Consider the following 14813-nt stretch of genomic DNA (forward strand, 5'->3'; position numbering starts at 1 on the left):
CTTTTATCGTTTTTCTGCGGGCAGTAACCAAATGGCAAGCCTTCCGTGGGGCATATATGTGCATGGGATGACCTGGAAAACCTGGCTTGTAGGTAGTTTATTATTAAACAGCGTGCGCTAACAGGACGTACACAGGAAACTTGGAGACAGAGGACAGAAGCGCAACTTACAACTTTAATGACAGGAAAGGATGCCAGACGCTCTTTTATATCTGCTGGGGTTAGCGTGTGCGAAATGAATGACAGAGGCAAACAACTTCAAACAGCGGCAAACAAAAAAACAAAAAACAAAAACACGTGGCGTAACAAAGCTCATCATGCAGACCGAAAAGCTAATTGTAACAACAGGTGACCAAAGAGTGATAACGGTTGATATGAAGTGCAAAAACATGAGCAGATAACGGTTGATATGAAGTACAAAAACATGAGCAGAGAAAACGTAAGGAACAACACGAGGCATATGTAAAAGAAGAAACTTAAAAAGGCACCTAAAGCGGCGTGTAAAAGGCGCATAAAAAACTGTAAAAACGGAACAACATAGGGGAATGCAGAATAAGAGAATACTGCTAAAAAAACATAAGAAAAGAACCAAGACGAAACCATCTAAAAAGGATAGTTCCTTTCTAGAAAGAAGGAAAGAAGGCGTGCTAACGCATTTGTCTTTTCTTTGGTCAATGTAAAAGGCCTCAATGACTTCTCTTTCAGTCTTGTCCTGTGCCTTGGCTAGGAACCTTGTTTCGTGGAACTTGGGATGGCAATCTTTACATTGGCTGCAGTGTATAGAAAGGTTACCTCCCGTCTTGCTATTCAAGGTCACATTGTGCTTACGGGCGCGCTCATTAAAACATTTTCCTCTTTGTCCCACGTAAACTCTGCCGCACGTCAAAGGGATCTCGTACACCACATTGGCAGTACACTCTGTGAACTTTTTTTGATGTTTGATGAGACAGGACTTCTTAACTCGCTTACTGGAAACCATAGGGCAAAGTTTAAGCGTTTAAGCGTTAGGTAGTTTAAGCGTTGGACTACTTTCTGTAACGATGGTCTAGTGGATAGTACGCCCGGCTCCAAGCCGGTGAAGCAATGGTTCAATTCCCACCTCGGGCCTAAATTAAGACCAACCAGGTCTGATACAGCAAGCTCAACGGGCGGCAGCGGCCAGCGGAGCCCTGGACTGAGGGCAACCGACCATTGGTTAAGAGTGGACGAGCTCGACAGAGAAGACTTCTGGGGATACAACCAAGGAGACAACATCTCTGAAGATGTCCCAAAATCGCACAACACAATAAAGATTTCTCCTCCTCCTGCTTCTACCCGCTGCTGTAGCCCAGTGGTTAGAGCGCTCGGCAACTGAGCCGGGGGACCGAGGTTAAAACCCGGCTACGGTGGCCGCGTTTCGATGGAGGCGAAACACAAGCGGCAGCAGTGCGCTGTGCGATGTCAGTGCACGTTAAAGATCCCCAGGTGGCCGAAATTATTCTGGAGCTCTCCACTACGACACCTGTTTCCTTTTTTACTCCCACCTTCGTCTCGTCCCCCTCAGCACGGTTCAGGTGTTCACCGATTAGTGAAACATATGCCGCTGCTTCCCCTTCTTCAAAATTCATTTTATTTGACGAACGCAGCAAGGCGTGTTCAACAAAGTGTAGTGTGCCTGTACGAAGAAAAATGCCTGCCATCACTTTCTGTCGGTCGTCGCTCTGTGGTTCTACAATGACGGCAGTAAAGCGTCTATTTATTCATACTACGAAACAGCAACTTGCTGAACAAAAAATTTTGTTCTCCGCAAGCAAACTAAATACACACGGTCCTCGCGAATAAATTGAGAGCATGAAGAACAAAGTTCAGTAATGGAGCAGCAGGAGGCTAACCGTTTTGTTATTCGTGTTTTGGAAGTTTCTGTCAGACTTGGGATAAGATTACACGGGAGGAGGTCTTTCATGACAGACGTTGTGCATTATATCAAAACGGTTCTAATATATTGCTATTAAAATGGCAGTACTTGTGAAGAGCATCTTCCTTTAACAAATTTAGTGAACTTCAAACATTTTTTAACGCTAACTCTGGAACTTTTTTATGTGCAACGCGAACGAAGACCGAAATATTGAGCTCTCAAGATTTGCAAGTTTAAAATAATAATAATAATAATTGGTTTTTTGGGGGGAAAGGAAATGGCGCAGTATCTGTCTCATATATCGTTGGACACCTGAACCGCGCCGTAAGGGAAGGGTAAAGGAGGGAGTGAAAGAGGAAAGGAAGAAGGAGGTGCCGTAGTGGAGGGCTCCGGAATAATTTCGACCACCTGGGGATCTTTAACGTGCACTGACATCGCACAGCACACGGGCGCCTTAGCGTTCTTCCTCCATAAAAACGCAGCCGCCGCGGTCGGTTCGAAACCGGGAAGTTTAAAATGCGGGCTGGAGAAGAAGCATTTTCGCCTATTTTAACTGGCGTAAACTGCGCAGTGAATTCACAAACTATGTAACTTGTGCTACGCATTTGTCTATTTTTTTTTTGTGCTGCATGGTGTGTGAAGATTAATATCTAAACAAATCTGAACCTTCGCAGTTTACAGAATGAAATGCACTTGTCGCCATAATTTTACAGCTATCCATGGGCGCAGTATGAAAAGCACAGTACTTCGAAGCTCAGAAAAAACTTAGACCATCTGACATTCCATAATGTACAGAGAAAGTTTTGTTCGCAAACATTTTCGTATTTTGTCTCATCGAACAAGGGCACAGATATCCTCTTAAATGTGATTTCCTCAGTTAATGTTGAGGACTTAGCATCAAAGTTTCGATTACATTAATTTCTAGGTTTTCTCTCTTAGCGAAGCACGTGTTACGATAGCCACTGCAGCAGCTACAGAAAGGGACAGATAAGTGAACTCAACTTGACGGGCACGGGGGTGTGATAATCATGATATTCAGTAAATAAATGGGCTTATAAATAAATAGTTCAGCAAATGAATAGAAAGAGTCAATCCTTTGTTAAAGAAAAATTAAGGAGTTTACTGTAACACATTTTGTAATGGACAGAAACAGAAAAATATAACTGCGGTAATAAAACATGCTGGTGCCCCGAATGACGGAGAGAATGGACCAGCTGTCTCATGCGCATCCAGTGATGCTTTTAGGCTTATTTGCGCGCTTCTCCAGTTTTCTTTCACACTATCATAACCTGTTATAACCAATCATAATTGCCCTCATGTGAACGCGCTTTAAGCAATACGACCTTCACTTAACCTGGAACTGCCCTCGGTAACGATGAAGGCAGCCAAAAACTTGTGCTGATACCCACTGCCCTTAGTATATCTGCGGCTCACCGACTTAACAAGGCAGCTGGACAGCTCCGAACGAGAACGAGTAGCTCACAATTCATCGCCGAGTGGTCGTCGCGTGAGAAAAAAAAAAGAACATCCAAGCACCGCGCATCCTGTATCAAAGGCTGCCGAAGTGGCGGTGCATTTGTTCGGGGCCGCAATATCGCCTCGTGCGGTACCGCACTCGGACCTGGCGCTGTCCACGTGTCAGTGTGTTGTGTCACGGAGTCAGCCAAGGCCTACCGGCAAAATCAGGCGACATGTCGATGTGGGTGACCATGAATCCCACTTCTCGGACGCCCAGCGCCGCCCCGGCGAGGCTAAGGAGAGCCACGGACCAGACCCGGTCGCATCCGGCCATCGGCATCCCGATCAGCAACAGTGCGGGCACCACGGCGGCTGCGAAGGGGAAGGCCACAGACAAATCAGGCGGCGCTCTTCGCGCCAGAGGAGGCCGCCGTCAGGGCTCGAGCAATAGAGCCCGGCTGGTTAGCCCGAACAGTCGTGGTACGAATCACATCGGATCGCTTTGCAAAGAAGGGTTATATTGGGTGTCTCGCAATACAGAGGCGGTCATCCTTTCAGTGTAGTGCCGCCTTGTTTAAGCCTTAGGCTGATATCCACTACTTATTGGTGGTGGAACGACGAGGCTTTGCCAGGGAGTCCCACAGTTAAACACGAATCATCCCTTCTACTCCTCTACAACTGCTATAAGGAGCTTTGATGTTAGATAAATGGCGGCTGTCTTAATGCTGAGATAGGAAGAGGCGTTAGGAAGAGGAGATAGGATCAGGCTAGTAGTCTGATCTTATATCTGATGCTTTAATGTTTTGTCGTTTAGAAGCATAAAATAGAAAGACAGAAAACTTAATGAGGGCAGGCTTCCAATGTTTTTTTACGTGCGGCAAATGAAGGCTATAAACTGAAAGTCCGTCTTAGCGTTCGCGCCACTTTCTCGAGCAGTACGGCTGAACTAGTCAAGCCGGAGCGTGGCCTACCCGTAAGCAACCGCGTTGTGAAGGACTATTAGGTTAAATTTAGTTTGTTACGTTTGTTCGTTGGACGTTTTAAAACAGCCGTGAACTAAAAACAAAGGGATTGCTGCGCTTGATAAAATGAAGCTATCATTTTTAAACGGAGCACGCTGGCGATGTTGAGAGGACAAGTAAAGCAACGCGGGGTGCAGACCGTCACGCACGTCTATTTATATGCCGGTACGGAATAGTGTCTAGTCACCAAATGAAATGGCAGCACCCAAGCTGTTCTCCTGTCTCCGCTTACTAATGCTATTCCCGGGACTACACGATCGACCGGTGGCAGTGTTTCTACAAACACCTACGTAAACAGATCTGTAAAGAACCCACCTAAATGTAATCGTGAACTATATAGAGCATCCAAACCTAGTCATACAGTTAGAATGTCGGATTTTCATTCTTGTGTAAACCACGGCGGAATGTTTTCAAATGCAACGCTGTTTTTTGTTTCAGTAAAGGCAGATATGATTTTGTCGGCTATTAATAATATTTCCAAACTCGTCAGCCTTCCGGTCTGAGCATTGCCTTCAACTATAACTTGCTACGCGGGGCTTGGAAATGACTATCTCATGGAGGTCAGCGTCTAATAACACACTTTATCCTTCATTACAACCTGTTATGGACGTCGCGCTATAGGGCACGTGGTATAAAGGAAGTAGATTGCTGTTAGCAGTGCAAAACGACGAAAACACAACATATAAAGTGATTACTGCGCCAAAATCTTTAATACTTTGACTTATATTCACACATATTCAGTCACTTTTCAGATTACCTGCAGTGTACGCATATAAGGCGTCTTTAGTGCAAGCTTATTATCACAGAAATACTGCTGCTTTATATGACGTTAGCACGAATGGAAATGAACGCCGCGTGAAACCTTGCTCCATCTGTTGACAGCTCAGTGATCACTCATTAGCTGCTGCGAATATCTCCTGTGGCGTTCCAGGCAGAGCTCATGCGTCGAAGAACGTAATAGACGCAGCATGTGTACCTATTGTGTAGCCCATTTGACACCTGCCTCTGACTTTCAGCGTGTCGTACATGACCGAAGACGTTTTCTAGCACAATGAGGCTTCTCTGAAACGGAGATAACACGCGTACTCTCCCTATTGTTTTACTCGGAACTTCTTCGCGTCGGCCGCGGAAAAAAACTAGCGGAAAGGAACGCATTCACATGAAAATACCCACGGACTGAGGCTGGAGTGTGTTCCTTGTGTATTTTTTCTCTCGTCAGTGCGTTCTTTTTGCAGTTTTTTTTTCTGTGAACTATGCACCACTTGGCACAGCAAGCCACCCTGCTGCTATTTTTTTATGCTGCACTAACTACTTGAGCTGTCTCATGGAAGATCTATTAAGGAGGCCCTCATGGAGCAAAAAAGTCCGTATGAATAAAAAAATGCCGCACAGAAGAAAAGACGCTCTTATAGCACACGTTACGTAAGCGGCATCATCATCACGGAAAACCCTCTGACTCTCAAGGGCACTAGGTTCATTTCTTTCTTTTTGTTTTGCAATTCCTAGGATAGCATACATGCGAAGAAACCTGCTTGATACCGTCTCACACAACAGCGCAGTTACATTAGCTGTGAGAGCAAAGAAAAAGAAGCAAAAATAAACTTCTTTTAAAACGAACTTTCTGAGAGAAGATAAAGCGATCGGACGTTACGGAGAAATTTCAAATGAAAGCCATCCCGTAATGCAAACGATTTCTTGAAATAAGGTGTTGGTGAAAGATACTCGGTCTTGCAGCAAAACAGGCTTTGTAATGTGTCGTGTTTTAATGAAGACTAAGAACAGGGCCCCGACACTTTCCAACACGTCAGGAACTTAGAGGCAAAATTTACACTTCTTCTCAAGCCATCGTCACCGCGCCGCTTTTCATTTAACGTTCAATTCTGTAATAACCTGCGAACTAAAAACTAGCAGCCATCCCGATTACTAAAACTTTCACGCAACAGTTTCACGCATATACTTCACTTGCGTCAGGGTCAGATGTATTGGAGAGATGGTTGGGGCTAAGCAAGCATATAAAATTCTTTCGCAAAAAAATTTCATGAACGCAAAGAGGTTACCGTCGCTTCCGGAAAAGTGAACAGCAATTTCAAAGAAGGTGCTGAAAAGTGTGTTAGATTAGTCCATCCAATACGACACGTTCAAACTAAATTCGCCAAACGTTTCCTTCCACTGTCCCTACTATGGATTTAAAGGAAGCACTTCGTCAGCTGCAAACCGAAAAATAATAATGAAAAGTATATGACGCAGAAACCTGTGCTAGCGGATCTGTTCAGTCGGATTGTAAAGGTTTCCTAGAAGGTGGTAATGTTCTATTAACACTTATTCTTGCTTTACCCTGATGCTTATCAGTGCAATCAAGTGACGGGGAGACGACACCAGCACGCTGTATAGTTCTTAAGAGTGTGCCTTGCCTTCGTAATTTTTTGGCTTCATTATATCTTGACAGAAAAAACCTTTCAATATACTACAGTGACTTGCTCCCATGTTGCACGGCTGTTAGTGTTCCCACGACGTTAACCCGACAGCTTCGTGCGCATTATGACTTATATTTCAGCCCTGCTTACGCATATTTTCTATTACTTCATTGTTCTTATACATATTCACTCTTCTCTTCAAAAATTTAGACTTCATTGCCAAATACGGATAGTAACTCTAGATGCCAGCATAAAAGTTAATCAAGCACACTGTATATGTATTATGTGACTAGAAAAGGACTTTCAGGTTCTTCTTTTATGCTTGTTTCTGACTTCTAACACTACCAGTAATGCTCTGGCGTAGAGAATTTTCTGTTAATTTCAAGAAGCAGTATGTTCTGCTGGTTTAGCCTGTGGCTGTAGAGAAAGACTGTCGGCTTAACTTTCATCTTTGGCAGTCAGTGAGATTTGTCGCCGTGGTGTGCACGGTGTCCGGGTAACAAAAAAAAAAGTAAGCTTAATGTACAGAGGCTAGACAACTTTTAACGCAAATGGGCTAATGTTGAATGGGGATATCGGTCCTTATGACAAAAGTTTTTCGCACAGACAACTTAGGCTTCTTCACGCTTTAAACCGAAGGAAGCAAGGAATAAACTACCGAAGTAGCCAGCATATTTTGATTCAAGTAATCATCCCCTTTATCCCTTGAGGCAATGAATATGGCTTAGAAAAATAAAGAGTAATGGGCTGGTGCAGATTAGGTTAAACAGTAGACCTTGTTTCTCATTCCTTAGAGGCTAAAGCGCAAGAAAGAAAAATTACTGCCCTCTGCATCTTGTATCTGCATTTTATCACGACATTGGAGCGAAGACCATTTTTTATCGTTCATGGCTGATTGGTTTTTGATCAGCACGGGTGGATTGTATCGAAGGGGAAAAGCTAACCGGATGTATTGAAGAGTTTCCGGATGGTTGTGGTGCTCATGATCCCTTTTTTGCGTAGCACGTCAGCGTAGACACTTGCCAGGCAGCTGGTGATTGTGGTGAGGAGGTAGGGGAGCGAAGAGATGAGGCCATTCTGGAAAATAGGATTGCGCCACAAGCACTGAGCGAAACTGTTGTACAGTTAAACCACATCCACACCCATCGATCAACAGCTCGATGTTATCATCACACGTGATGTATATTGCACCTCATTCCCCTGAAGACAGCTCACATACTAACAGCTGTTCCCTGTTCGCGGAATCCACACCCATGCTGCCAATTCGCAACCTGCCCTTCTATCCACCCACACCTCTTGATTCAAGGCTCACTGTTATCTGCGCCTATTATTTTCATGTCAGCCTTACTGTGTTATCTCTTACACTTGAGGTTCCTTATGCACCATTCTCTTCAGACCCCTGCCTGTTATCAGTTCGTATCCATCGCAAGGTTATCTGTACATGTGAGCTATATTATATCTTGTTCTCTGGATAAGTGCTTCCAGATTGCTGGGCAAACGAAGATGCGTTACCAGCAAGTTTTACCCGCTTCACGTTACAGCCGCTATCGAACAAGGAGACCACCCAGGTTGTCACGCTCTGGCGCGTAATACGACCTGATACTGAAAACGTTAGTAAAGGCTTTTAGCCCTAAGCAGTACTTAATTTTTGCAAAACTTAAATTTGAAGTCAAGTTGAAATTTGGATTTTAAAGTCCAAATTAAATACACCATATGCATTGTTCAGTTTGACAGTCAGCTAGCCTTCAGCACCTGAGGACCAGCAACATTCGGGATGGAGTTCCCTTACCTTTTTGATATCGTATAGAAGGATCGTAGCCAAGTAAGAAGGAATTATGGTTAGGAATGTGTAATAAATCCAGTTTGATCCAAAATGAGCCAGAGAGAGAGCCCAAAGTCCTTTAGACATTGCAATTGGCTTCCAAGGAATCTTCAGGTTCTGAAAATTAGAACAAACGCAGTTAGACATTACGTAGACAGCCTACACTCGGTTGCGCTGTCTGTAACATATCCTCGGCTCCTGAGGGTTGCGCTACGAGCGAGGACTCTTTCCGACAACGCGAAATAACGTGAGGCGAAAACGCGTTTCCAATAACCTGAGTTGATACTTGTCCACCGTTTCGTGGCACATGATCAAAATACGAAGCAAGAGGAAAATTATTCTCAGGGTCTACGATCACTTGTTTCGGCCTTTGATTGTCGATGAGCTTATGAGTGAGACATTCCGTTTTTGTTCGTACATACGAATGTTTCTTTTCCTAACTGGACGATGAGTTTGCTGTCCAGAAAAAAAAGTACAAGCTAGATCTCACGAAGATTTTTGCTACTGATACTTTCTCGCCTCCTAAAGTTAGTATGTACAGATGTCGGCTTTGAGATTTTTCTTTTCCTAGTTGCCAGTTATTTGCGGGGTCACATCAGGGAATTTTTATTTTCTAGATTCGTCTTAAAACAGTTGCTCCAGCATATGTGACATCCGGAAAGCAGAACCCTAACGCCAAAATAATAATCTTCATAACATCACAAATGTCCTTTATCACTTCATTCCCCTTGTGAATATTTCATAAAATAAAGATCATTCATTAAGCTTTGTAGAAGATATTTAGGTCTTAGTTTTTACCTTTTGTACTTTTTCGTCGCCCTGGTTGATTATAATATAGTCGTATTCTTCCTGAGTAATACGAGGGTGCTCTTCAGGGCTGTCGTAGACTAGGAACATCCAAAATACGAACCAAACGCAGCCGAGGAACCCTGAAATAGGAGTAAAAAGAAGATCTTTAGTCATTGTTACTTTTTTGCTAATACGATAGAATTCGCTACTTTTGGCATGCACAAAACTCTGCACAAAAAGAACCGCTGACCAGAAGTGAGTTGATTACTGCCCCAATGCGCCTCAGTGAGACAAGTAAACGTGCTTTTGTTTAGAACGTTGGCTAATGGGCACACAAACCACTATTTTTCGTATTCGGTTTGTACCTGTTTATTCTTTAGACAAAACAGTGTATTCTTGAATGCATAAAGGAGGCAAACGTGCACGAAACTGCCAAAACTGCTGCTTGCAATAACTTTTTATTTACTGTCCCTAGGTGCGCGTTGACGTTTCCTTGCCTTTGATGTTGAATAACGACGTAGCAAAGACATTAAATACAGATTCTATTTTGTGTAAATAAGAAAATAAGCTAACTGCAATTTGGAAGGAATAGAAGGAACAACAATTGTTCAACCGCTGAAAACCTACGCCATCTTGGCGGATTACCGTAAACAATATATATATATATATATATATATATATATATATATATATATATATATATATATATATATATATATATATATATATATATATATATATATATATATATATATATATATATATATATATATATATATATATATATATATATATATATATATATATATATATAAAGGGCGACTGCGGAGGCGTTCAGAGTTAATCGATTTTAATAATATGTTTACTCTTCGTGCTCATCATCTGAGCCTTGATCTATTAGCCATATTACACACCCGCACTGCGTAGTTTCCGCTTGAACTGGAATCCAAAATGCCTTCTTCCGCATTGCAGGCGATCTCAGAGGCCAACACGCGTTTTCTGTGTCAGAAGGAGCGCCCTCGAGTTGCTTCAGTTTCAAGCTTTCTGAATGAAATATTGTGAGCTCATCGTTAACAGCCACACGTTTTGTGATCTGAAGCCGCAGGCGAGAACTTTGCCGATAATGCTTGCAACGCCACGCAACTCGCAGCCTTAGGCTCTGAAGTTTAATTCCGATTTGGCATGTTTTCAGTTTTAAAATTCTTTCACTTTGCGCTTTAAAAAATGATTTTTTGGTAAGAACACATTGAGCTCGAAATTTATTGCTACTACAAAATAAAGACGTTCAAGAAACCTTGAAGTTGTCTCTTGGGACAGCAGTAACGCTCAAATGAACGCCGGCGCGTCAGCTGGTCAGCTAATGTTTTTTCAAACTGCGCAAATCGTGCAAATGTTTTAACAGGGACGTCCAATTTCACAACACAACTGACGCGAAGGGTCGAAAAAAAAAAACGGTTCCGAGAAATCAATAATTCGTTTCATGAGCAGTTTCTTTCAGGAGGAGTTTACCATCCCTCCTCTAAAAAAAAAAAAACAGTTGCTGTTCGCGTTTGTGCAAAGGCACAAACCGCGAGGCGGCAATTTTAGCAGCCAAAATGCTGCACAGCTTCGTCGATTGCAGAGTGGTCGCAGTGGTACAGCTAACTAAAGGGGCCTTTCTTAAATACCCATTACGCTAAGTGCACAGCCTATGCTACCGATAATATTCCCCCTTCAGACATCAGTAAGGTGACCCCACAGTGGTCACGGCTGCCCCGTGCACTCCTGAGCATGTCTCGTAGAGAGTCCATTCGATGCTTTGGAGCTACTGTCGATGACGAGATAGAACGAGCAATTTTGGGCTCTTCGCTAAGACACGAAGACACACTACTTGGACGGTATCGTTACCGAAGACGTAGAAGACTGCTGGCCAGCCGCCCAGAAAGGAAGACGCTGACAGGAAACCCGAGAAGGTGAGTGCGGCCATGGCTCCGACGTGCGCTCCGGCGTGCACCAAAGCCGTGGCAGTGGACCGCTCGAACTTGGGCGACCATTGCGCGAGCATCGAGTGCATCGCGGGGTACGTCACTCCCTGCAGGATGAAAAGAGTATGAAATAATGCAGTTGAAGGCGTTCGTCTGATAACTAAACATTCGAATCGGTTGTTAAATTGACATGAAACAATGGACGAATAAATCTATGCCAAGAAACGATAAAACAGAAACGATGATATATGTAAAAATAGTCTAACGTGCATGTTTACTGATAAATCAGCAGGAAAATGTTTACGTCTAGAATGCACGTCTGAGTTTTCGCTCCCATCTCGAATGCCTCAGACTTGGAGACGCATTCAATGTAATTAAGTGTACTGCAAGAATCTAAGTCATATCTACATTAATGTACGCATTAAATTACTCTCAAATGAACGGGAAACCGTTAGTCCTAGGAGTACTGCCACCGCGGTGGCTCAGTAGTTATGGCGCTCGGGTGCTGAACCGAAAGACGCGGGTTCGATCCCGGCCGTGGCGGTCAATTTCAATGGAGGCGAAATTCTAGGAGCCCGTGACCTGTGCGATGTCAGCGCAAGTTAAAGAACCCGAGGTGGTCGAAATTTCCGGAGCCCTTCGCTACGGCGTCTCTAATAGCCAGAGTCGCTTTGGGACGTTTAAACCCTATAAACCAAACCAATCTTCTTTTTTACCAGGCTCGTCTACGAGAGGGTCACAGCCCTCTGGCTAAATGTTGCGTGGCTTTGGCTAATATTGCGTGGCTTATTGCGTCGCTTTTGGACGCTAAACCCCTATAAACCATAAACCTTGGAGAACTTAAGAGAACGGCCTGAAGTATCACGTTTAGACAAGATTTTGAGCATCACAATATGGAACCTGGAAAAGGAAGGAAAGAAGAATAAATAATATTGGGTTTTGCTGAAAGTGATGAATATGACTACAGTGAAGCGCATAATGAAATTCTACTGGTTCAATTACAGAGGTTAAGTAGTGCTGGTTGAGAATGGATTGTGCACTGAATAATTCCCCTGCGAGCATTTTAATGCCTCCTTGTAATACTATGGATTTCATGAACAACTGTTGGAAGTTAGCGGCTATCAAAGGTATAGTATAAGTAGGATCCAGCTGGTCATTGCTAAAGCCACACAAGGCATGGTGCATTGAAGTTGCTGAAACGTTTTCCACGTGGCTGCACTATGCTGTTTCAATTGTTATGTGAAGAAATCTTGATAACACATAGGAAAATAATAGGGAAAAAGGAAAGTCAGGCAAGCGATCAGGAATCAGATAAAGAATAAAATGTAAAAGTGATGAAACTCGACACCAACGGCTGATGAAGGCTCGTGCACGGTACCATAAAAGAACTTATTGCACGAAACTGGAAATGATGGCCGCGTATTTTATTTCACTTTGCATTTTTTACAAAAACGGAAAATTTCTACAGCCAAGTGCAAAAGATGCCTTAACGGGGCAAAGGTCGGGTTCAAGTTACTAGTTGTCGTAGTGCGGGGTTAGGTAACGCAATATACAAACGCAAACCTAGTAATAAATGACGTTCGGGTATGTCGGCATCACTTGCGAGACTGAAAGTTTTTATAGGTTTAGAGAACATAAAGTATACAAAAGTAATTGATTCATTTTCGTAAAATGACAGTAAAGCATGATGTAAATGCTTAAGGAAACATTAAAAAGCCCACAGAGTTTTTGTAGAAAATGTGTACAATTTCTGAGTGCGTACTTTTCTGCACAGCATTCATTGCGCACATCAGTTTTTTGGTTTGGGCACGCAAGTGGCACCACCACTGTTTCGAACATTTGACACCAATATTATACAGAAGGCAGTGGAGACTAATTCTCATTATAAATGCAGATAGAAGTGCCACTCAAAGACCGTAACAAAATACGACAGCGTAGCCAGAAATCTGCCTGTATAGGAGGAGAAATATATAGAGAAAACATTGATTTATGACTACATGACCAAGAAGACAGAATAACAAACAGCTACAGTGATACTTCCAAAATTGTGTTCTGTTAGCACAGATATGAAAATGGCAAAGTATTGAAGACGTTAGAGTTTGAGCACCGTATTAATTAGCAGATTATGAAAGTAAGCATTATAAAGAAATAAATGCTTGTACTAGCGTATTTGAGTATTTCGCCTCATCTTATCCACGAAAGAAACGCAGTTGGCTTTTCTATTTGCACGAATTTTACCTTGCGAACGTCCTTCATTCTTTGCGACAATTTCTTTGTCTTTGTATCTTGGTTTTAAAACTTCGCTGTTAGATTCGCTTGCCCGTTAGCTCAATCATCATAATTTATTTACCCTTAAAGGCCCGTGGGTTAAGGCGTTAGATTAGGTTCGTGGTTTACGGAGTTTAACGTCCCAAAGTGACTCAGGCTATAACGGCCGCATTAAATAAGGGGCATTAAATTTGTAACTTAATCTTCAAATCTTTCGATCTCCCGTATAAATCTTTTCTATTCAAGTGCAAAAGGACGCCAAGAAAGAGCCTGTTTGCGTTCTAGGACTCTTAACACAGTCCCAGTGAAAGTCTTTAGAAAAATCAGTACCTGTTTTGATATCGGGCACATTTCTGTGCTTCTGGAGATTTTCAGCCCCAGGTGCAAACGTTGCGAGGGCATAGCGGACATGATCCATAAGATATGGACGTGTCCGAGCTTTGGACAACTTGACAGAACGGATGAGTCCTGGGAGGCACTGCTTCACAACGAGGACGAAACTAAACAACGTGAAGTCATCCGTCTAGCCCTTGCCACTGCTGAGATCCAAGAGATCGCGGTCGACGGCTCAGGGGGAGGGTATATGGCAGGGACCGATCGGCGCCTCGCATACCCATCAACCTTTTGACGGGTGAAAATAAAACTTATTTTTCTCTCTCTCTCTATCTCTCTCTCTCTGTGCTTAGGTTTACAGTTAAAAAAATATAGTCTATAAGATCTCTCCAGCAGGTTTTATTGTGCTTTAATAAATGAAATAACGTTACAACATGCAACTTGGGTTCAACACCAACAAACGTACATTCGCACACAAATACACAGACTGGTTTTCTGCAAATGATGTTCTGAAGAGACTGGATACGTGGATAGTGAAGCAATGCGTACTGATGCTGGTCGTTGTGATGCACTGGCTTTAATATATTTGAAACGCGAGTTTCAGCTATGAAACCTCTAATGGAAAAATTCGATGATTTTATATGTAACATCGTATGCGGCCAAGCGTTTTGAGCATCCGCCTCGGGTGCGGTAGGTGATGGGTTGAATCACCCCTTGCCCTCCAGGTACTCACCGGTTTTCTAATGTGTACAAGCTTTCCCCAAGCCTGATGCTCGGCTTCCTCTGAGTGAAATGCTGGGAAAGTGAGTCGCTGATGGAACCGTTAAAAAAGGGCCACAACTGAACTTTC

General features: G+C 43.1%; 1 protein-coding gene across 5 annotated transcripts in view; it reads right to left on the reverse strand.

Annotated features, from left to right (window-relative positions):
- The window catches only part of LOC144129261 (sialin-like), a 44490-nt gene that overhangs the window by 3439 nt on the left and 26238 nt on the right, over positions 1-14813 (reverse strand). For all 5 annotated transcript variants that reach the window (XM_077663277.1, XM_077663279.1, XM_077663278.1 and 2 more), the window contains exons 5-9: positions 11286-11469; positions 9408-9538; positions 8577-8726; positions 7732-7864; positions 3568-3723 (exon numbers count right to left, since the gene is read on the reverse strand). In XM_077663277.1, coding sequence (XP_077519403.1) covers positions 3568-3723; positions 7732-7864; positions 8577-8726; positions 9408-9538; positions 11286-11469 — 754 coding nt within the window. The remainder of the gene's footprint in view (positions 1-3567; positions 3724-7731; positions 7865-8576; positions 8727-9407; positions 9539-11285; positions 11470-14813) is intronic.

Source organism: Amblyomma americanum, chromosome 4 (genome assembly GCF_052857255.1).
Source record: "Amblyomma americanum isolate KBUSLIRL-KWMA chromosome 4, ASM5285725v1, whole genome shotgun sequence".
Taxonomy (NCBI): domain Eukaryota; kingdom Metazoa; phylum Arthropoda; class Arachnida; order Ixodida; family Ixodidae; genus Amblyomma; species Amblyomma americanum.